The sequence below is a fragment of the Equus przewalskii genome, chromosome 13 (assembly GCF_037783145.1).
Source record: "Equus przewalskii isolate Varuska chromosome 13, EquPr2, whole genome shotgun sequence".
Classification (NCBI taxonomy): Eukaryota; Metazoa; Chordata; class Mammalia; order Perissodactyla; family Equidae; genus Equus; species Equus przewalskii.
In genome coordinates, this window is record NC_091843.1 from 85,566,291 (window position 1) to 85,588,330 (window position 22,040).

At 39.7% G+C, this 22,040-nt stretch overlaps 1 protein-coding gene across 2 annotated transcripts in view; it reads left to right on the forward strand.

The window, feature by feature from the left end:
• DMGDH (dimethylglycine dehydrogenase) overlaps positions 1-22,040 on the forward strand; it is a 61,533-nt gene that overhangs the window by 34,679 nt on the left and 4,814 nt on the right. For both annotated transcript variants that reach the window (XM_008516561.2, XM_070571549.1), the window contains exon 15: positions 20,374-20,508. In XM_008516561.2, coding sequence (XP_008514783.2) covers positions 20,374-20,508 — 135 coding nt within the window. The remainder of the gene's footprint in view (positions 1-20,373; positions 20,509-22,040) is intronic.

Consider the following 22,040-nt stretch of genomic DNA (forward strand, 5'->3'; position numbering starts at 1 on the left):
ATGAAGCCAATTTATTACAGCCTAGCTCATCTATACAGTCCTACAAATATAAATGAGGTTACCCCATTGTTGTGGATTGAATGCTTGTGCCCCTCCCCAGACTCCTATGTTGAAGCCCGAACCCCTACTACCTCCTCTTTGGAGGTGGGCCCTTGGGAGGTGATCAGGTTTAGATGAGGTCATGAGGTGGGGCCCCATGTGCTCTCGTGAGAAGAAGAGAAACCAGAGCTCTCTCTCAGTCCACCATGTGAGGTCACGGTGAGAAGGCAGCCGTCTGCAAGCCAGGAAGAGAAGACTCATGGGGGAACCGAATTGGCTGGCATCTTGATCTTAGACTTCCCAGCCTCCAGAAGTGTGAGAAATAGATTCCTGCTGTTGAAGCTACCCAGCCTGTGGTGCTTCGTTGCAGCCCGAGCTGACTCAGACACCCACTGGGCGGTGTCATTGTTACCATGAGAGGCTTGATAGAGGCGCGGTTAGTGGCAATACCGAAGGATAAGGACAGCGGCTGCTGCTCTTCAGGATTCTCGTTAGAATTCCAGAAATAAACTGGCCTGCCTTAGGGCTAAGAAGCTAAAGCAAAGGCTGTTTTCCCATCCTATGGAAGTATGTGAACACAGGCACATGAATCAGCCTAAGAAAAATTTTTAATGCCCCTGCATCAGTTCCCAAAATTCTAAGCTAAGACAGTAACATAAACATGTATATTTATAGTATTAGATTTTAGGAAAAAGAACCTCCTAAAGGGTTTTAAAGGGAATATCTTTCTGCACATTTTCCCCATGACTTTTAGTTTTATGATGTGCCATCTGCCTCCAGACCAGAGACAGCAGGTGCTTGGAATTTGGGCAGACCCTAGCAGCAGACTGCTCCTTCTGATAGCAGAAGTCCTAGCTGAGCTGTTTAAAATCAGGGTGAAAATGGCCGGACTCTTGAAAGCACTAAAGTTCTGTTGTTGGTCACCAGTAGGTAAATAGATGACTGACTCTTGCTTCAGTGTTTGGCTATTATTGTTTGGGGATAAGGCGTGATAAATGATCTCTTCATATTGACAATGGATTTTTAAAACTCCCTTTATGATTATAAGCAGGTGTGGATTGTGCATTTATTAGTTGCTTGCAATTATTTCAATAACCAAAGCTCAGCTCAGAAGTAAGTTGTTTATTAGATAATGACTTTGATTTACGGTATGTTTTTATGATTTCTGAATCATTTGTTCTTGTTCTGGTGTCACACGGTTAATTCTTCATGCTTTCATTGGGTGAACGTTGATGTAGCACAAGGACCTGGCCCTAACCGAGCCAGTCTTTTTCAATCACGTTGACTTGGTGGTTAGTGGGGATCAGCCTAACCCTAGGGTTGCTTGCTAATTTCCAAAACAGGTGAACAGGATGGATCAACTTTGTCCAGATCCTATTTGGTGGTTTCACAGCAACTTAACCTGGTTTTGTAGCAGTAACGTGGCAACTATATAACTGTAGCTAGAACGTGAAACCGATTCCTGAAAAACTTACGTACATTACAAACTACATTCTGTAACTTGATAGTTCAAGTTCTATGCATAGGAACCAAAGTGTTACCCAAGCTGGCTCCATAGAACATTTTAAAGAATAATATAATGCAAGTCCATATTGCTTTGGAAAATTGATGGGATATGAAAAGCAAAGCAGCAGCTAATACAGAAGATTATTTCTATTCGATACAAATAAAAACAAAACAAAAAACCCCCCAAAATCCTGGCATTTTACAACTGTTTAAAATCAATTCTTTCCTTCCCTTCAAAGCAGATATGTAGCGTCCCTGCTTGGCCTGGGAGAGTTTACGCAGTGATGGCATAAGCCATAACATGAAGAAAATACAGAGATGCGGGCTGTGTCCCAGCTCGGAGGGCCCTGGAGTGCTCAGCACCGCCCCCTCATTTGAGGGCGAGAGAGGGAAGCACAAAGAGGTCAAGTGAGCTGGCTGCAGTGCTTTGGGTAGCCAGCTTGAACTCTGACCTCACTGTGCTTTCTCACTCACTGCTTTCCCCAGCAAGGTCCTTTCCCATAATGGGTTTATCAGCCTTGAATAACTGCTCCGGAATTTCTTTTCTGGCAACATATAGCATAGAATTTGCATGGACTATGTTTTATTAATTGATACCTCCCACAGTCATGTTTCTGTTACAACTAACTTTGTGTCCTATGGTAAGATCAGAATAGCTGCTTTGCCCATTTTGAGAAGGAAAACCCGTGGCTGAGGAGATGGGCCACCAGCCCCCATTAGGGTGAACTATTTTCTTGTCAAAACCGGTACAAAAGTAGGGAAAAGAAAAATGGAATATTGAAGAAATCCTAGGTGGCAAAGGAAGGTGGCGTGATGGCACTTGCTCTTCCTGATTTCTTAGGGCTGTGGGAGCCTCGTCCCTCCATGGTGCTGGCTCATGTGCAGTAGATACACCTGTGCATGCATTCATTTGTCCAGTCAACATTTGTTAAGTATCATTTGTTAAACATCTTGCTAGGCCATAGGACTAAGAGGTAAAGGTATAACTTCCGATGGCTGTGAGATCTCAGAAAGCTTGAAATAAATGGTATTTCAGGAACTAAAGCTGTAGGAAACATTCTTAAGGTTAATTCTGAAGACATTCTGCGTTAAGGAGAGTTGTCTAGAGGTACACAACAGTGCCATCTTGTGGAGAGTGAGCAGAGAGCCGGAAGAGAGAGGAAGCCTTGACCAGAACTGTGATGCAGGTAAAAATAGCTGAACATCGACTTCTAAATCTCCTGAACTAAAACGACTTTACCTGAAACAACTCATATCATTGTTATTAATGGCGTTATAATTTGTTCCAAGGAAAATTCCTTTTTGGGAAAAAAATTAGTGGCATTTTTTTTTTTTACTTGGAAATGAAAGAAATGCATTAATTAAGAGTAAAGGAAAATCAAGTGCCTTGAGATGGAGTCGTGAGTATTCTTGGAATTTTCCTCTTGGAATTACTGAGTCCTTTTCCATTTCTGGAGGACCCCAGCCAAGATTCACAGAGAATCGAGTACTAAGTGTAAAATGTTTAAGCGGATCAGAAGAATTATTTTTTTTTATAAGATCTCTCTCCCGACCCTCCTCTTCCTTTCTCTCCATCTCTTTTCCTGTCCTGGGCTTGTAACCAGCAGAAACAGGATAAATGTGATCCATATTAGCCACAAGTTAGAAGACAATGTTCATTCTAGAAAATACAGTTTCTCCCTTGGAGAAAGGATTTTTTAAAGCATAACTATTCAGGAAGCAAAACAAAACCAAAAAAACGGAGTACTCACCACCAGGCCACTACATCCAAGAATACAAAAATGCTAGCATCATTAAAACATCGAAGTGGAAATAAATCATTGTGTATGGATGGCAAGATAGAAAGGAACTTCTGATATGTCACAGTGGCAAAAGTACCGAACTCCATTGGAGTAATAAGAATCGAGGAGGCAGAAGATTTTCACTGACTCTCCGTCTCAGCTGCACGTTGCAATAATCTGGAGTGTGAGTCTTTTAAATCATATGATGCTTCAAAAAATCCCAAGGCTCAGGCTGCATCTCAGGTCAATTTAAAAAGAATCTCTGGGATAGGGACTCAGGCATTAGTATTTTTTTTTTTAATTCCCCAGGTGACTCCAGAAAAGATTGCAAATGATTGCTTTAGACCAATGCTTTTCGACAACTTGGAGAACTTATATTACCCAAAGCCCTCCCTGGAATGGTTCTCAAAGTGTGTTCACAGACCAGCAGCATCAATGTTACTTCAGGATTTGTTAGAAATACAAGTTGTTGAGTACCGTCCCAGACCCCAAAAATCAGAAACTCTGGGGCCCAATAATCTGGGGGGTTTTTTTGAGGAAGATTAGCCTTGGGCTAACATTTAGCGCGAATCCTCCTCCTTTTTGCTGAGGAAGATTGGCTCTGAGCTAACACCCGTGCCCATCTTCCTCTTCTTATGTGTGGGACGCCTGCCACAGCGTGGCTTGGTAGGTGGTGCCTATGTCCACGCCCAGGATCAGAATCAGCAGCCCGCCGAAGTGGAATGCGCGAACTTAACCGTTGCACCACTGGGCTGGCCCCCGAGACAGTCTGTTTTAACAAGCCCTCCAGGTGATTCTGAGGCACGCTCAAGTTTGAGAACACTGACCTAAGCAATTTGATCAACTGGGGAGCGGGGGCCTGGGATTCTTGATTTTATTACACAATGAAGATCGAGAACCACTGTCTTATTTCTAATCTCATGCCTGTTGTGGTCCTGTGAATAAACAGGAAAGCAGAAGAACAGGTGGGCTGGTCAGAGGATGGTGCTATGGCGTCTGTGGTGGATTGGAAGTGAATCAGTAGATGTGTGACCTCTTCCGGCTACGCTACTGATTATATTCTGCCCCAAATCTCTCTTTTTTTTTTTTTTTGAACTGGGCAGTAAGTGAATTAAAAAAAAAAAGTCCTGAAATTCTAGCCGTGTGGCCTCGAGAAAGCTACTTAACTTCATTTTGCTCCTGAGATTGCTAATCTGTAAAATGAGGGCTCCCTTGCATGTCTACAATCCTATGAAATACCACCTAGCAGAGTGCTTGAAGACATTGGTACTATGTATAACTGGGTCATTTTAATTAAGCTATCCTTATTCTCTTACCTGTTTCTGTTGCTGAATGATAAAAAAAGAAAAGAAAAAGGAAAGTAAAACCTAGGCTGAGACATAGTTTATCATTCCTGAAACATCTGTCAGAGTATATTAAACTAACAGCCATTGAACCATTATCCTCAAATATATCCAATTTCTGTTAAGAAATAATACTCTAATTCCAGCCTAAAAGCTCAAGTGTGCTGTTTAGCTGACTGCTTTATAATTTGTAAGTCCGTGGAAACCCTGGCCCAGGCATGAAGTGAAGTAATTCTTTAGATTGCTTGTACTTTATTTTTATTTTAAGAGCTTACCTAAAAAATGCAATAAATTGACATGTTTAAAGTGAACCACGTGATAAGTTTTAATGCACGCGTACACCCATGAAACCATCACAGGGGTTTCACGATGAAGATTGTGAGCATAACCCACACCCTCAGGAGTTTGTTCCTGCCCCTTTGCAATCCCTACCTGCCAACCTTCCCTGGACTCCCACATGCCGCCAAGGAACTTTTGCTCACTAACGACTATTTAATATTTTCTAGAGTTTTATATAAATGGAGTCATGCTATACATTCTGGGGTTTTTGTCTGGATTCTTTCACTCAGCATAATTAGCTCGAGACTCATCTGCAGTGTTATGTGCACCAATAGTTCATTCCTTTTTATACTAAGTAGGATTCCATTGTATGTATTTACCACAATTTGTTTAAATACTCCTTGAGTTTTGGGTTGTTTCCAGCCTAGGGCTATTGCAAATAAAATGGCTGTGAACATTTGTGTACAAGTATCTGTATGGACACATGCCTTCTTTTCTCTTGGGTAAATACCTAGGAGTGGAATGGCTGGGTGAAATGGCACATATTTATTAACTTTTTAAGAAACTGTTTTACAAAGTGGTGTACCATTTTATGTTTCACATTCCCACCAGCAGTATATGAGAGTTCCATTTCCTCCACGTCCTCACCAAACACTTGTCATGGTCAGTCTTTTTAACTTTAGTTGTTCTAAGAGGTATGTAGTGATATCTCATCATGGTTTTAATTTATTTCCTTAATGACGTGATGTTGAATATACTTTTATATGCCTGTCTATAATTCCCACCTCTTCTTTTGTGAAGCGTCTGGTCAACTCTTTCACTCATTTTTGTGTTTCTTTCCCCTTGTCTTTGAGTTTTGAAAGTTCTTTTCTTACTGAGGTCACATTAGTTTATAAGATTATATAGGTTTCAGATATACATCATTATATTTTGACTTCTGTATAGACTGCATCATGTTCACCACCAAAAGTCTAGTTGCCATCCATCACCATACACATGTGCCCCTTTACCCCTTTCATGCTCCCGCCACCCCCTTCCAGCCTGGTAACCTCCAATCTGTTCTCCATATCTATGTGTTTGTTTATCTTCCACATAAGAGTGAAGTTATGTGGTAATTGTCTTTCTCCATCCGATTTATTTTGCTTAGTATAATACCCTCAAGGTCCATCCATGTTGTCACAAATGGCAAGATTTCATCTTTTTTTTATAGCTGAGTGGTCTTCCATTGTATATATATTCGTCCCTTATTGGATATATGATTTGCAAATATTTTCTCCAAGTTGGTGGCTTGTCTTTTCATTTTCTGGATGGTTTCCTTTGCTGTGCAGAAACTTTTTAGTTTGACATAGTCCCATTTGTTTATTTTTCTTTTGTTTCCCTTGCCTGAGGAGACATGATATTCAAAAAGATACTGCTAAGACCAATGTCAAAGAGCATACTGCCTATGTTTTCTTCTAGGGCTTTTATGGTTTCAGGTCTTATATTCAAGTCTTTAATATATTTTGAGTTAATTTTTGTGTAAGGTGTAAGAGAGTAGTCTACTTTTATTCTTTTGCATGTGGCTGTCCAGTTTTCCCAACACCATTTATTGAAGAGACTTTCCTTTCTCCATTGTATGTTCTTGGCTCCTTTATCAAAGTTTAGCTGTTCACAGATATGTGGGTTTATTTCTGGGCTCTTGATTCTGTGCCATTGATCTGTGTGTCTGTTTTATACTACTGTAGCTTGGTAGTATATTTTGAAACCAAGGAGTGTGATGCTTCCAGCTTTGTTCTTTTTTCTCAGGATTGCTTTGGCTATTCAAGGTCTTTTGTTGTTCCATATAAATTTTAGGATTTTTTGTTCTATTTCCATGAAATGTATCATTGGGATTCTGATTGGAATTTCACTGAATTTGTAGATTGCTCTAGGTAATATGGACATTTTAACTATGTCAATTCTTCCAATCCACGGGCATGGAATATCTTTCCATTTCTTTATGTCTTCTTCAATTTCTTTCAATAATGTCTTGTAGTTTCCAATGTAGAAGCCTTTTACCTCCTTGGTTAAATTTATTCCCAGGTATTTTATTCCTTTTGTTGTGGTTGTAATTGGGATTGTATTCTTGATTTCTCTTTTTGCTAGTTCATTGTTAATGTATAGAAATGCAACTGATTTTTGTATGTTGATTTTGTACCCTGCAATTTGACTGTATTCATTAATTATTTCTAATGGTTTTTGGTGAATTCTTTAGGGTTGTCTATATATAGAATTGTGCCATCTGCAAATAGTGACAGTTTTACCTCTTCCTTTCCAATTTGGATACTTTTTATTTCTTTTTCTTGCCTGATTCCTCTGGCTAGGACTTCCAATACTATGTTAAATAAGAGTGGTGACAGTGGACATCCTTGTCTTTTTCCTGCTCTTAGAGGGATAGCTTTGAATTTTCATCATTGAGTAATGATGACTGTGGATTTGTTGTATGTGGCCTTTATTATATAGAGGTACTTTCCTTCTGTACCCATTTTATTGAGAGTTTTTTTCATAGGTGGGTGCTGTATCTTGTCAAATGTTTTCTCTGCATCTATTGAGATGATCATGTGATTTTTATTCTTCATTTTGTTAATGAGGTGTATCACATTGATTGATTGGTGGATACTGAACCATCCCTGCATCCCTGGAATAAATCCCACTTGATCATGGTGTATGATCCTTTTAATGTATTGTATTTGATGTTAATATTTTGTTGAGGATCTTTGTATCTATCTTCATCAGTGATATTGGCCTGTAATTTTCCTTTTTTGTGTTGATCTTGTCCAGTTTTGGTATTAGGGTAATGTTGGCCTTGTAGGGTGAGTCAAGAAGTGTCTCCTTCTCTTCAATTTTTTTGGAAGAGTTTGAGAAGGATAACTATTTGATCTTCTTTGAATGTTTATTAGAATTCACCGGGGATGTCATCTGGTCCTGGACTTTTGTTTTTTGAGAGGTTTTTGATTACTGTATCAATCTCCTTACCAGTGATTGGTCTATTCAGATTCTCTATTTCTTCTTGATTCAATTTTGAAAGGTTGTATAATTCTAAGAATTTATCCACTTCTAGATTATCCAATTTGTTGGGATGTAGCTTTTCATAGTATTCTCTTGTAATCCTTTGTATTTCTGTGTTATTCATTGTAATTTCTCTTCTTTCATTTCTGATTTTATTTACTTGAGCCTTCTCTCTTTTTTAATTGGTGAGTCTATCTAAAGATTTGTCAATTTTGTTTATCTTTTCAAAGAACGAGCTTTTGGTTTCATTGATCTTTCTATTGTCTTTTTATCTCTATTTCATTTACTTCCACTCTGATTTTAATTATTTTCTTCCTTCTACTGATTTTGGACTTTGTTCTTCTTTTTCTAATTATTTTAGGTGTATTGTTAGATTGTTTATTTGAGATTTTTCTTGTTTCTTGAAGTAGGCCTGTATTGCTATATACTTCCCTACTAATATGCTTTTGTTGTATCTCATAAAAGTTGGCATGTTGTGTTTTCATTTTTCATTGGTCTCCAGGTATTTTTTGATTTCTCCTCTGATTTCTTCTTTGATCCAATAGTTGTTCAGTAGCATGTTGTTTAGTCTCCAAATATTTGTGACTTTTCCAGCTTTCTTCTTGTGGTTGATTTCTAGTTTTACCACATTGTGATTGGAAAAGATGCTTGATATGATTTTAATCTTAAAATTATTGAGAATTGTTTGTTTCCCAACATATGGTCTGTTTTTGAGAAGTTCTATGTATATGAGAAGAAGGTATATTCTGTGACTTTTGGCTGGAATGTTCTATACATATCTAGTCAGTACATTTGTTCTAGTGTTTCATTTAAGGCTAGTGTTTCCTTGTTGACTCTCTGTCTGAATGATCTATCCATTGATGTTAATGGAGTATTAAAGTTCCCTACCGCTATTGTGTTGCTGTCAATTTCTCTTTTTAGGTCTGTTAATAGTTGCTTTATATACGTTGGTGCTCCTACATTAGGTGCGTATATATTAACAGATGTTATGTCTTCTTGGTGGAATGCCCCTTTTATCATTATATAATGTCCATCTTTGTCTCTTATCTTTTTTGGCTTAAAGTCTATTTTGTCTGATATAAGTATGACTAGACTAGCTTTCTTTTGGTTGCCCTTTGCTTGGAGTATCATCTTCCACTCCTTCACTCTGAGCCTATGTTTGTCTTTTGAGCTGAGATGGGTCTCCTGGAGGCAGCATATTGTTGGGTCTTGTTTTTTAACCACTCTTTGTCTTTTGATTGGTGACTTCAATTCATTTCCATTTAGAGTGATTACTGATATATGAAGGCTTAATACTGCCATTTTATCTTGTGTTTTCTGGTTGTTCTATTTTTCCTTTTTTTTTTCCTTTTGTTTCTGTCTACCATTTTAGTTTGGTGGTTTTCTGTGATGTGTTTCTCAGTTTCCTCTTTATTTATGTTCGGTGACTCTGCTCTGAATTTTTTGTTTTGTAGTTACCATGAGGTTTGTATAAAAGATCTCGTAGATGAGAGTCCTTTTTCTGCTGATAGTGTCTTATCTCCATTAGCCTATGCAGGTTCTTTCCTTTTCCTCTTCTCCTTCTATATTTTTGTTGTCACAAATTACCCCTTTTTGTATTGTATCTTTGTTACCAAATTGAAGTGATTATAGTTATTTTTGATGCCTTCTTTTCTTTTAGCCTTTATGGTATAATTGTTTACTAACCTATTCTAATATAGAGTTGCAATTTTCTGGTTCTGTCTATTTATCACCTTGCTCAAAGCTTTGTATATCTTTGCCTTTTTATTTCAGGTAGGAGGGCTCCTTTCAACATTTCTTGTAAGTCAGGGCTAGTGTTGATGAACTCCCTCAGTTTTTGTCTGTCTGACAAAGCCTTTATTTCTCCTTTATATCTAAAGGATAACTTTGCTGGATAGAGTATTTTTGGCTGATAGTCTTTATCTTTCAATATTTTGAATGTCATTCCACTCTTTCCTAGCCTGTAGAGTTTCTGCTGAGAAATCTGCTGATAGCCTAACAGCTGTTCCCTGATAAGTTATTTTCTTTTCTCTGGCCTCCCTGTGTATTCTTTCTTTGTCATCAACTTTTGACAGTTTAAATATACTGTGCCTTGGAGAAGATCTTTTTGTGTTGAGATAATTAGGTGTTCTATTAGCTTCATGTACTTGTATATCCAGTTCTTTCTCCAGGTTTGAGATGTTCTCAGCTATTATATTTTTGAGTAAGCTCTCTGCTCTTTTCTTCATCTCTCCTCCTTCTGGGATACTCATTATCCTTATGTTGTTTTTCTTAATTGAGTCAGATGTTTCTCATAGAATTTCTCCATTTTTAAAGAATCTTAGTTCTCTTTCCTCTTCCACCTGAATCATTTCTAGATTTCTGTTTTCAAGCTTGTTAGCTCTCTCTTCCATATCGTCTGCTCTATTTCCAGTGCTTTGTACTTTATTTTTCATTTCATTAATTGTGTTCTTCAGCTCCAGAATTTCTGTTTGGGGTTTTTGTTTTGTTTTGTTTTGTTTTTTTAGAGTTTCAATCTCTTTGGTGAAGTACTCCTTCTATTCATTAATTTTATTCCTGGCCTCATTGAACTGTCTTTCTTTGTCTTCTTGTAACTTGATGAATTTTTCATGGCAGCTATTTTGAATTCTCTGTCAGTTACATCACAATCTTTCATGCCTTCAAGTGTGGTTTCTGGAGAGTTGTCGTTTTCTTTTTGTGCTACCATGTTACTATAGTTCTTCATGGTGCTTGATGAGTTGTTCCTCTGCTAGCAGATTTGTAGTAGTAAACACTTTCTTATTTGGGTAAGGCTTTGGTTGTTTTAAAATTCTGAGCTGCTTCTGGTTGTATTTGAGAGCCTGCTCTTTCCACCTTCTACTGCATCTGCCAGAGGCATCATCAGTGTCCTCCTTGTGCTGCTTATGCCTCTGAGCTTGCTGGTACCTTGCTGCTTATGATGTCACTGCAGTCATGGGTTTTGCCACTGGGGTCACCAGGTTGCAAGCACCTCAGCTGCTCCCAGGGTCACCTGGGTCTTGTGTTCACCACTGGCTTTCTGTGGGCTCTCCATGGGCTTGGGTGCTGCTGCTGTGTGCACTAACTGTCCTGGGGCTCCTGGGTTATCTGGGGGTGCTGGCAGCACCACTGCCAGGAGCATTGGGTTCACAGGTGTTGCTATTGCTGCCAGGGGCCCAGGATCTTGTATGCAGCCCCTACTACTAGTAGGGCCAGTGTCAGGGGTGCCACCACTGGGGGCTGGGTTACAGGTATTATTGTAGCCCCTGAAGTCTTAGGTCACAGGCACCACCTGTCACTGCTAGGGGAGGAGGGGGGACGGAGCTGTGAGTCCATTGCTCCTTCTGCAGCCTCTGGTGTCCATTGCCCATACCATTTGAAACCTCAGTTCACGGGCATTGCTGCCACTGCTAGGGAGAGATTCGTGTCTTGGATGCAGCCCCCACTGCTGGATGGGCTGGTGTCAGGGGCTCTGCCACTGAGAAAGAGTGAGGGGCCTGGGTCACAGATATCTCACGGTTCCCAGAATCTCTGGTCACGGGCCCACAGTGTTCCTGAGACCTCTAGAAGTGTGGGCTGCCTGGATTCTTGGGGCCTCTGTTCACAGGGCTTACCTCAGTTCCTGGGGCCTCTGTTCATGGGAACAGCTACAGATCCTGGAACCTCTGGTCTCAGGAGCTGCTGCCACTGCTCCCCTAGTCCTACCACCTCCAGGAGGTCCAGTCCACCCACCTTCAGATGTATAGGTGTATGGATCTCTCAGGCATTCTCATGTACTGTGCAGGGACTCCTCTGTTGGTCAATGAATGTCCTAGTATTTGTAACTTAGAGGAGAGAGACAATGGAAACAACCCACTCTGCCATGATGCTAATGTCACTCTCCTGAATACATTCTAGGTACAAGTCCTTTATCAGATACATGCTTTGCAAATATTTTTTCCCAGTTTGTATCTTGTCTTTTCATTTGTCTAATAGTGTCTTTCAAAGAGCAGAAGTTTTTAATTGAAAAAATTTTAAAGTCCTTATCAATTTGTTCTTTTGCAGATGATGCTTTTGGTATTATGTCTAAGAAATCTTTGCCTAGCCCAAAGTCACAAAGATTTTCTGCTGTTTTCTCCTAGAAGTTTTACCATCTTTTTACATTTAGGCCTATGATTCATTTTTATTTAGTTTTTGTATCTGGTGTGAGGTATGGATTGAAGTTTACGTTTTAGCATGTAGACGTCCAGTTGTTTCCAGCACCATTTGTAGAAAAGACTATCCATTCTGAACTGGATTGCCTTGTGCCACTGTGAAAAGTCGGTCGTCCATGTATGTTTAGGTCTATTTATGGACTCTGTTGTGTTGTGTTGGTCTATTTGTCTTTTCTGACACCAAAACCACACTGTCTTGATCACTGCAGCTTAAATCAGGTTGTGATAGCCCTGAAACTTTGTTCTTCTTTTTCAAAGTTGTTTTAGCTATTCTAGCTTTTTTGAATTTTCATGATTTAAAAAATTTTTTAATTATTTATATTTTTGCTGAGGAAGATTTGCCCTGAGCTAACATCTGTGCCAGTCTTCCTCTATTTTTCATGTGGGTTGCTCCCAGAGCATGGCTGCTGACAAGTGGTGTAGTTCTGTGCCCGGGAACTAAACCTGGGCTGCCGAAGCAGAGTGTGCTGATCTTAACCATTAGGCCATGGGGCCAGCCCCATAATTTTCATGAATTTCTAGAATCAGCTCATCGGTTTATACAAAAAACGTCTGCTGAGATTTTGATTGGAATTGCATTATATCTTTGGGTCACTTCAAGTCTTCCAACTCATGAACAAGGTGTATCTCTCTATTTTTTTAGGTAGTCTTTAATTTCAAAAGTGTTTTGTAGTTTATAGGTTTTGCATATATTTTTACAGATTTATCCTTAAGTATTCCATATTTTGATGCTATTGTAAACAGTATTTTTTATTTCAATTTTCAGTTGTTTATTGCTAGTATATAGAAAACAATTGGGTTTTGTATATTGGTTTCATATTCTGCAACTTTGCTAAATTCACACAGTAACTCTAGTACTTTTTTGTAGATTCCATTTCAATTTTCTGTATGGACGATCATGTTGTGTAAAAATAAGTTTTTAGTAAATAAGTATATAAATATGTTTTTCTTTGTCTTTTGTACTCTGGATGCCTTTTCTTTCTTTCTTTTTTTTTTTTTTTTTGCCATTATTGTACTGCCTGGAACCTCCCCTGAGTGAATCTTCAGCAAAGTTAAACAGAAGCAATGAGAGCTCTTGTTCCTGATCTTAGGTGGAAAGCAGTCAGTCTGTCATCATTAAGTATGATGTTAGCTATAGTTTTTTCGGAGATGGTGTTTATCAGGATGAGGACAATCCTTTCTACTCCTAGTGCTAAAAATTTGTTTTGTTTTTAATCAGGAACATTAGATTTTGGCAAATGCTTTTTCTGCATCTACTGAGATAATCATATGGTTTTTCTTTTTTATTTTGTTATATGGTGAATTAAATTTATTAATTTTCAAATGTTAACCCAACTTTTCAGTTTTGGGATAAAACCCATTTAGTAATGATGTATTATTTTTTCTATGTTGTTGGATTTTATTAGATAATTTCTCAAAGAAATTTTGTAGCTACATCCTCCTTATAGGATGTGTTACAGCTTGCAATTATTTTGGTTTTTTTTCTTTTGAATGGAATGTAAGCATCTTTAGTACAGCTTCTGGAAATACAAAATATGTTTTGTTTACTATTTTATCCCCAACACCTAGTTCAGGACTGGCACATAGCAGATGCCAGCAAATACTCTGTTGTTGAAGGCAGTGTCAAGAGATGATGCTGGAGAGGTACTGGGATCTCGTGACAAAGGGACTCATCCGCCAGGTTAAGGAATTTCGAGTGTATCCTAGAGACATCAGGATGCCATTGAAAGATTTTGAGGAAGGAGTGATACTCTGGTGATGGAAAACAGATTAAAAGGGAATCAGTCTGGTGACTGGGAGATCACCTTCCTGATTATTGAAGAAATCCAACAGAGAGATGTCGAGAACTTCAACTAAGGCAGCGGCCACAGGATGGAGAAGAAAAAGGTGTAAGTGATACTAAGAAGGCAGAATGGAGACCACACGAGGGACTGTATGTGAAGGGAGCGGAAAGGAGCATCTAGGGTACTGTTGATGAACTAAGAGGGTTGTGATTAGGAGGTTGGAAGGACTTGTGGGCTATAGGACAGCCAAGTGGGGAGTCTCAGACAGCAGCTAAGCACATGGGTGTGGAGACATGTGTTCTGAAAGTATGAATTTGGATCATTCACATAATGGTGGTAATTAACGCTAGGAAGTGTTGGGAGCCCCTCTTCTGCTATGGTGCTTATTGTACCCCACAATACTGGCTGCCTCTGCCGCCAGGCACTGAGCTCCTTGAGGACAGAGGCTAAGAATCCTTAGGACCTTCACTATGTCTGATAATTAGTAGGGACTTGGTAAGTATTTGTTGAAGGATTTGAGTCGTGGCTCTGCCACTTACTGATCCTAAAAGTAAACAAGTTGCTTAACCTATAAACACTTCAATTTTCTCTTCTATAAAGTGAAGAAAATATCCACCTCTGAGTTTGTTATAAGTATTAGATGAGATAAAGAACATTTGATACCTCAATAAATGTTAATTCCCTTCCATCTTACTGAATTGAATCTAAAATCTTTTAGGGGGAAACTGCTATAGGTAAAATCCTTTCAGTTTTTTGAAGACCCCAGCAAAAGAGATCTTGGGTCCTATTGAGGCCTCATTTCTTCCTGTTTTTCTTATTTCCTTTAATAATTATTTACTCTGCATTTGGGCTTGCATGCCCTATTTAAAACATCAAATGGGCAATTGTTCTTCCCTCCAGTCTAGAGATGGAAACTATTAATGAAAAGTCTATATTGTAATTGTTGCCAATGCACTTAAACATGACAGTACATCTGACAAAGCTGTGGGTCCATTCCACCGTTTTCCTTTGAATCATTAGACTCAAAAACTGAAAACTAAATATTCCCTTTAATATTGAATCCAGTGAAAGTCACAAAACACATGTAATGGAGGTTATTCTAGTTTTGAAAAATCTAGTTTAGTTTGAATGCTAATTAACCAAATTATTGGCCTGGCTTAGGAATAATATTTTAAATATTTTCTCCAGGTTTCTATTTATCCCTGCCTTTCTTTTGGTTAATAGAGTCCCTTTTTCTAGTTATATTAAAGACTTTTTTTGAGAAGGAATACTTAAGTGATTGGTAATTTTGGTTAGAAAAATGCTAGATGAATTGTTTCTTTTAAGTTGCCAAGAGAGGCTGGCCCCATGGCCAAATGGTTAAGTTCGCGCCTTCTGCTTCAGCGGCCCAGGGTTTCGCCAGTTTGGATCCTGGGCACAGATGTGGCACTGTTCATCAAGCCATGCTGAGGCAGTGTCCCCTATGCCACAACTGGAAGGACCCACAACTAGAAAAATATACAACTAGGTACTAGGGGGCTTTTGGGAAAAGTAGGGAAAAATAAAATCTTTAAATTACCAAGAAAACAAATATGACCTCAATAAAAAAAAGAATCAGATTAAAAAATATTAATAATAAATAAATAATAAATTGCTGAGAGCAGAGAATGAAAATTATGTGTATGTGGGAGTATTCATTTCCAGCCAATAAGAACAGTGTTGAGTTGCTGAACCGGTAATTTAAAGTTTTGCTAATAAAGAGATACTGAAATTGTGGTTATTATAAACTTTTGTGGAGTGTTATGAAGCTCTGCGCAGTGGAAAAGGAAGCGACAGTTGAGAAGCCTGGGTTTGAGGTTTGGTGCTAACCCACTGTCACTTCAGGCAAGACCTTATCTATGAGACTTAATTTTCTCATATGAAAAGTGAGATTGGACTACATTTGTCTGCCTGCTTAAAAACTTCCGATTCTAGTTACGTGACTGTGAAATGAATGATGGTGTAATTTGTCTTGATGGGCTGGCAGGTCAGTCGATGCATTCCCCATAATGAACCAATCCCGTCTATGGCTTTATCAGTGTGGCTGTGAGACGAGCACGGAAGCGCCTGGCATTCACAGCTGAGTGGAGAAAGTTGAGATTTACGTAGACCGTAGACCATAGGTTAGGAACGGCCACATGCTTTACAACGGGATTCCCATCAGGATTGTTTTTAAATGATGATCCCTGAGCCCCATTTTAGATGCGGAACTTTTCAGGAAGGTATTGAGGGACAGTGGCAGAAGTCTGTCACCTGGATTTTCATCTCTGCTCTGCCTCTTGCGGTAACTGGTGGCCAGTGGGTCTCTCTGGACCTCTCTCCATGCCTGTAAATGCAGGAGCATGACTCCGCAACCAGCGCTGCACCTGGTTTCTAAGGGGCTTTCTTGGGACCCAGGATATTATGCTGATTCTCTTATGCCTTTGGAAACGTTTGATATTTAGGTTAAAAGGATTATGGTTAAACCATTAAATCAAACTGATGACTTCCTTGAATTTTCTGATGGGTTATGACTCCAAATATATGGAACAGAAAAGGTCAAAACCTGGGTTTTTATAGTTTCTCTCCTGGTCTGAGTCCATTACCCTGACTCTCCGTATCAGGACCTTCCTTCCTCCCAGTGCTGCTGTCAAATTCGGCTTTAGCTACACATCTGAGAACTCTCCATTGCCCTGAGAATCACAACCAAAAATATACTGGTTTAATTTATTTCATTTCCATGGGCTTTTAGCTAATGTATGTGCTTTTAATAGGGTTAATAAGAGATGAGTAATTACATTTCACTTAATGTTTTCATCTATGTGGATGTTATCGTTGGTATGTATTCCAGGTGGCTGTTTTAATGGCTCTTACTGCTTTATAAAATTAATAAATTAAAAAAATATAAGCCAAGACTATTTTTAAGCTGTAGTCTCAGTGCCCAGAAATTTGTGTTTCTCAAAGACATTAATAGCTATCTATATAGTTAATTTGGCAGTGACTCATTAAAGAAATATATTTCTGTTCTCAGGTCATCCTGAAAGCACTAATTTTAATCACAGCACTTACCTTCAGACACATTTTCCTCTCTCATTATTAATTAATAACTGTATAATAAGGTAAAAGCTACAGTCTTGGGAGGACAGCCAAGTAAAACGAGAATGAAATGCCATCACCCCACTTTACGTCTTCCCGTCGGGCATAGGGCTAGCTTGGGGAGGGGGAGCTGTCTCAAGGGGCAGGTGTCGCCCCTTGCCTGTGTTGTAAGTTTGTGCTCCTTACTTTAATGAGGTTTTTGTTGTCACTTGTTAGAGTATTATTTTCATTCATGTTTGAGGACAATATTGCTGACAAGATCACTTCCTAATTCAAGGATATCCAGATATGTCAAATTTCATTAACATTAACCTGTGGTGTGTTTTCAAATTTTTTGACATAGTACAAAAATATTGTGTAGTGAATGTCATTCAAAATAGGTTCAGCCTACCTAGAAATGATTTAAGAGAAACCATCTTTAGAGTGTTTACATCAGCTGTGCCTTCCAATGAGGGACTCCAGGTACAGTCATTTAAGAACATACATGGATAAATCTAAAGGTGCTGACTTACGTCACCATGTAACTGAGCCTCAGGAAAGACCCTTAACTTTGCTGGGCCTTTCTCGTCCGTAAACTGGGGATAAAATTGTCTATCTCATAGGAATGTCATGAGGATTAAATGAGCTCATGAATGTAAAGCCCTCACCATAGTGTCTGGCACATAGCAAGTGCCCAATAAATTGTAGATACTACGACTACTTTTTATTTTGTACTGAATTTATTACTTTAATTTTTCTCTCCTCAAGGAAGTTTTCTGGGGTCCTCTCCTTTTCTTATTGCTTGTGATTAGCTGATACCTTATGTTCCTGCTTAGACTTTGGTAAAATTGTGAATTTGGTGAAGATAGAGCTGGTTCCCTTTCCGGCACATCTTATCCCCCTTGCCCCTCTAGCTCCTTCCCCAGGAGTTCTCATCCAGCACCCCAAAAAGACCCATTTCTGAAAGCTTTGGTCGTGCCCAGCTTCCCCGCAGCCCCTCCAAAGGTGTAGCAGATACTGGCTGCAGTGGCTCAGGGAAGGCAGCTCAAAGTAGGCGGGGCTGGGACTCTGAGATTTGGGTTCTTACCAGTTTGTTGGTTGTCTTTGGCTAAGTTCTTTTAGACTCAAATCCACCATCTATGAGTTGTTGTGAAGGTCAAATTATAATATAAGTGCAAGGGCTTTTGGAAAAGGCCATGCAGACAATAGTTAGTATGAAACTCATCTTTCACAACTCAGTTCCGGCTGCTTCCTCTATAAAATTGCTGCCAGAGAACACTGCCCCTGCCCCAGAGAGAATCGATCACACTCTTTCTTGAGCCTCCTCTGTATATATCCCATCATAGGATCTGTTTGTTTGCATTTCTGCCTCCACACATTAGACAGTGTCTGTTTTAAATTTAGAAAATGTCATGTTTACACTCTCATAGAACCAACTTTGAGTCATGTTTCACATTGGTATAGCTAATTTTTATGTTGTCGTGTGTCGTGTTCTACCATGTTTCCAGTCATCTCACATTATTCTCTTTTCCTCTGCTCTGTTAAGACATTGAGGAGATGGAATAATGTCAGGACTCGGTGTGTTGTGATGTGTTATGACTCTTGTTATCATGAATTTATCCTACATATGAACTCAAATGAATCAAGCTCTTTCTGTGGGTTTTTTGTTTTGTTTTTTCCCGGTAGTCCTGTCTTAAATAATGTGGGTCCGGTCTTCTTTGAATTTTTCTTGGGCTTCATACTAAAACTTTGTTGTTGGTTCTCACCATCTGGATCAAACTGAGGAAGGGGAAAGAATTGGACTTTCATTTTCCAATTGTTTTAACCTTGGCCATTGGGAACTTTCTTTAGCTTCCTGTGTAGGTCAGCAATTGAAAGTTGCAATATCCATAGAAATTGTACTTCATTGTGGGCTTATCCTAGAAGTTCTGAATCAGTCAAGGAGTGAACTGGTGGGGGGTGAGGGGGCGTGGATCAGGCAGAAGGTATGTGAGGACCCCTCCTGCTGCAACACTGAGAGGTTAAGGGGACGTATTACACACAATCCTAAATGTTTTGTGTGCAGAAAGAGCTGCATAAATCCTAAATGGTGACAGCAGAGGACATTTTTGGCATGAAATACTGTCTTCTTTCTTCTTTGGCCAGTGAAGAAATTAAAGTTATTTCCTTTCTTTCACAGAATAGTTCCTCTGTACGTACATGAGAACTGTTTTGAGAATTTTGTTTCCCACATTGTAATCACTAATGAAATCTCATTCACAGAGATGTGGCTTGTATATCACAAGTTCCCCTCTTCCCGCCTAAGATAAGAGGTGCTTGTTTGGGCACACTTACGTAGAAGCCTTGTCCCGCCGTCCCACCCGGGGCAGCCTTCCTCCCCTGCCCTCACTACTCGTAGCCCCTGACCAGTTTCTCACACTTGTCAAGTGTCCCTGGCCTTCTGGTTGGGTAGAATTGTATCTCCTCCATAGGCTAAGTGTCTCCACTGGGGAGTCATTGCTCCCCTCTTTGCTGGAAGGTGTGTTACTAATAAATGTGAAAGGCCTGAAGTGGGCATGGTTCCTTTTTTTTAACATGTAAGAATGGATTCAAGTTTATGCCGTCACCGTGTCGCTCTCACTCACTTGCATCGCATTGAGAATAACCCTGAGTGTGCCCAGGGGACTGTATGAGGAATAGAAAGGTCATCTGTCATGTGCTACATGGCAGGAGAAAAAGAGGTTGAAAAGCAGTATTAGAACATAAGCTCTTTGATCAAAATCTCTGCATCTGACTAATTTTATAACCCACACGGGGCCTAGCATGATGCCTCACACAGAGCAGGGGCTCGATCCATTTCCTGACTGAACGAATGAGTGTGACCCAATAGGTTAATACATTCCCCAGACCATTATTCTGAAGAAAGAAAAAACCGTGTGGCATTTTGGGGTTGTTTTGGCATCACATTTCAAAGAAGTGAATTTCCTTCTTGTGAAAGGCTCACTGTAGGTAGAAACTGAGTAGCACTTTGCCCACTACCAGCCAGTACCACTGTCTAGAACCACGAGATGCAGGGTCCCTTTCATAATCCATCACTGCAATACCATGTCTTACACTGTTCTGCCCCGGTGGTTCTGGTAACATTGTTATCCCAAGATATTACCCTGAAGTCCAACCTATTCTGAAGGAATAGGTGGCTGATACTGTCATTTGAGGACTAAGAAATATTTGTCTAGACATTTGATCCAATCTGTATTTTTATTTAATGTGTAATTGGTGAGAAAATAGCAAAGACAAATTTAAATGCTTGCATCTCTAACCTTGTCACAGTGTCTGAGCATTCATTCATCTTCATTATCTTGGCTTCCTGCAGCCAGCAGACTTCATAGGAAAGCAAGCACTGAAACAGATTAAAGCCGAGGGGCTGAAACGGAGACTGGTCTGCCTTACCTTGGCAACCGATGATGTTGATCCAGAGGGAAATGAAAGCATCTGGTACGATGGCAAGGTGAGTGCTGAGGACCTCGTGGCCAGGGGCCACTGCAACTTCTCTGCCACAGAAACTCTCCTTGTCTCTATCAGTTTCCTTTTAGAGTTTTTTGCTGTTTCTTTGTCTATGGTGGGATGACACACTTTTGATTTCTGAGCTGACATTCAAGAAACAGAATCAATTAACTGAAAGGAAAATGAAATGCTGCTCATGTTTGAAAACATAAAATTCTATATGCTTTGATTAAGGAAATAAACCCAAGGACTTGAAATACCTTGGGCAATGGGGAAAGTTTGATTTAGAGGGTAAAATGATCTATTTGCTCACCAGATTCCTATCTGTGAATGCAAGAGATGGATTTTATAAAGAATTTGGCATTCTGATTTAGCTTCTTGGGGATCTTCTGGAAGGAGGCAAATCTAACCTGAGCACATTAGCAGAAAAAAATTTCTGAATGAAAACATCTATGACAATAGAGGGTAGAACCTTAGAAAGAAAGCAAAAAGTAGAAACCATTTGGTTATTCAGAAAAAATGACCTTCTCACTGTGGAATGTTGCATTTCATTGTCTCTATAGGTAATCAGTAAAACCAGATATCTTACCGATAGAACTTCATTTCCTCTGCTTTTTACAAGTGTTTGTAAAACTCAATTTGGTAAAGATTTTGCAGTGTTTTGGCTGGTGTTACCAGGCAGGTGTGGGACACTCAGTTTAGACCTTGGGGCTGGCTCAGGGCCTTCCGGGCTTATCTAAACAGCTGTTCCACGTTGAATAGGGTCTGCTTGGTCAATACCCAGAGACTCAGAGATTCCGTGCCTGGGCTTTTCTCTTGCGCTGCAGCCTACTTGTTATTTGTTTCCATTTCCCCCCCCTCTTCATTGACACAAAGAACCCTGGAGGTGGGGAAAGCCAGTGGTGTCAAATCTTAGCCTTTGGATCACTAAAGGAATGGCCCTTTGGGCTGAGGCATGGGTCAGTTTGATGTAGAACTAACATCTACAGACTTCCTACTATGTGCTGGCTATTTTTCATGTGCTCTCTCATCTAATTTTACCACACCCCTCCCAGATAAGTATGACCAACCCCATTTTAAAGATGAGGCTTTGGGGCTCAGAGAGGTGAAGTAATTTGCTTGACATTACACAGCTAGTGATTGATGGAGCTGATTTCTGACCCAGGTATAGGTGGACTTTGAATTGCTTCTCCTTTCTTCTAAGCCTCGCTAAATACTCCAATTCACTTTTCTCAGTCTCTGCTGATGTCCCACTGTATCCTCTTTAGCATTTAATTATCTAGCCACAGTTCTTGTACATCTGAGTAGCAGGTGGATACTATTAGACACTAGGAAGCCAACAGGCTTCTCTCCGATCTCCAGTTCTTAGACGTCTCACCTTTAATTGTGCTGAGCTCGCTCCTCTGTTTGAACCATTCCTACTCTTACCCCACTGTCTCCTGTTCCTCTTTCTACTCTAAATCTCTGGTTCAGCCCTCTTTTCTTGACAGGCTCTTCCTCCAGTTTCGTATCTGCCCACGATTTCCACTGATACCC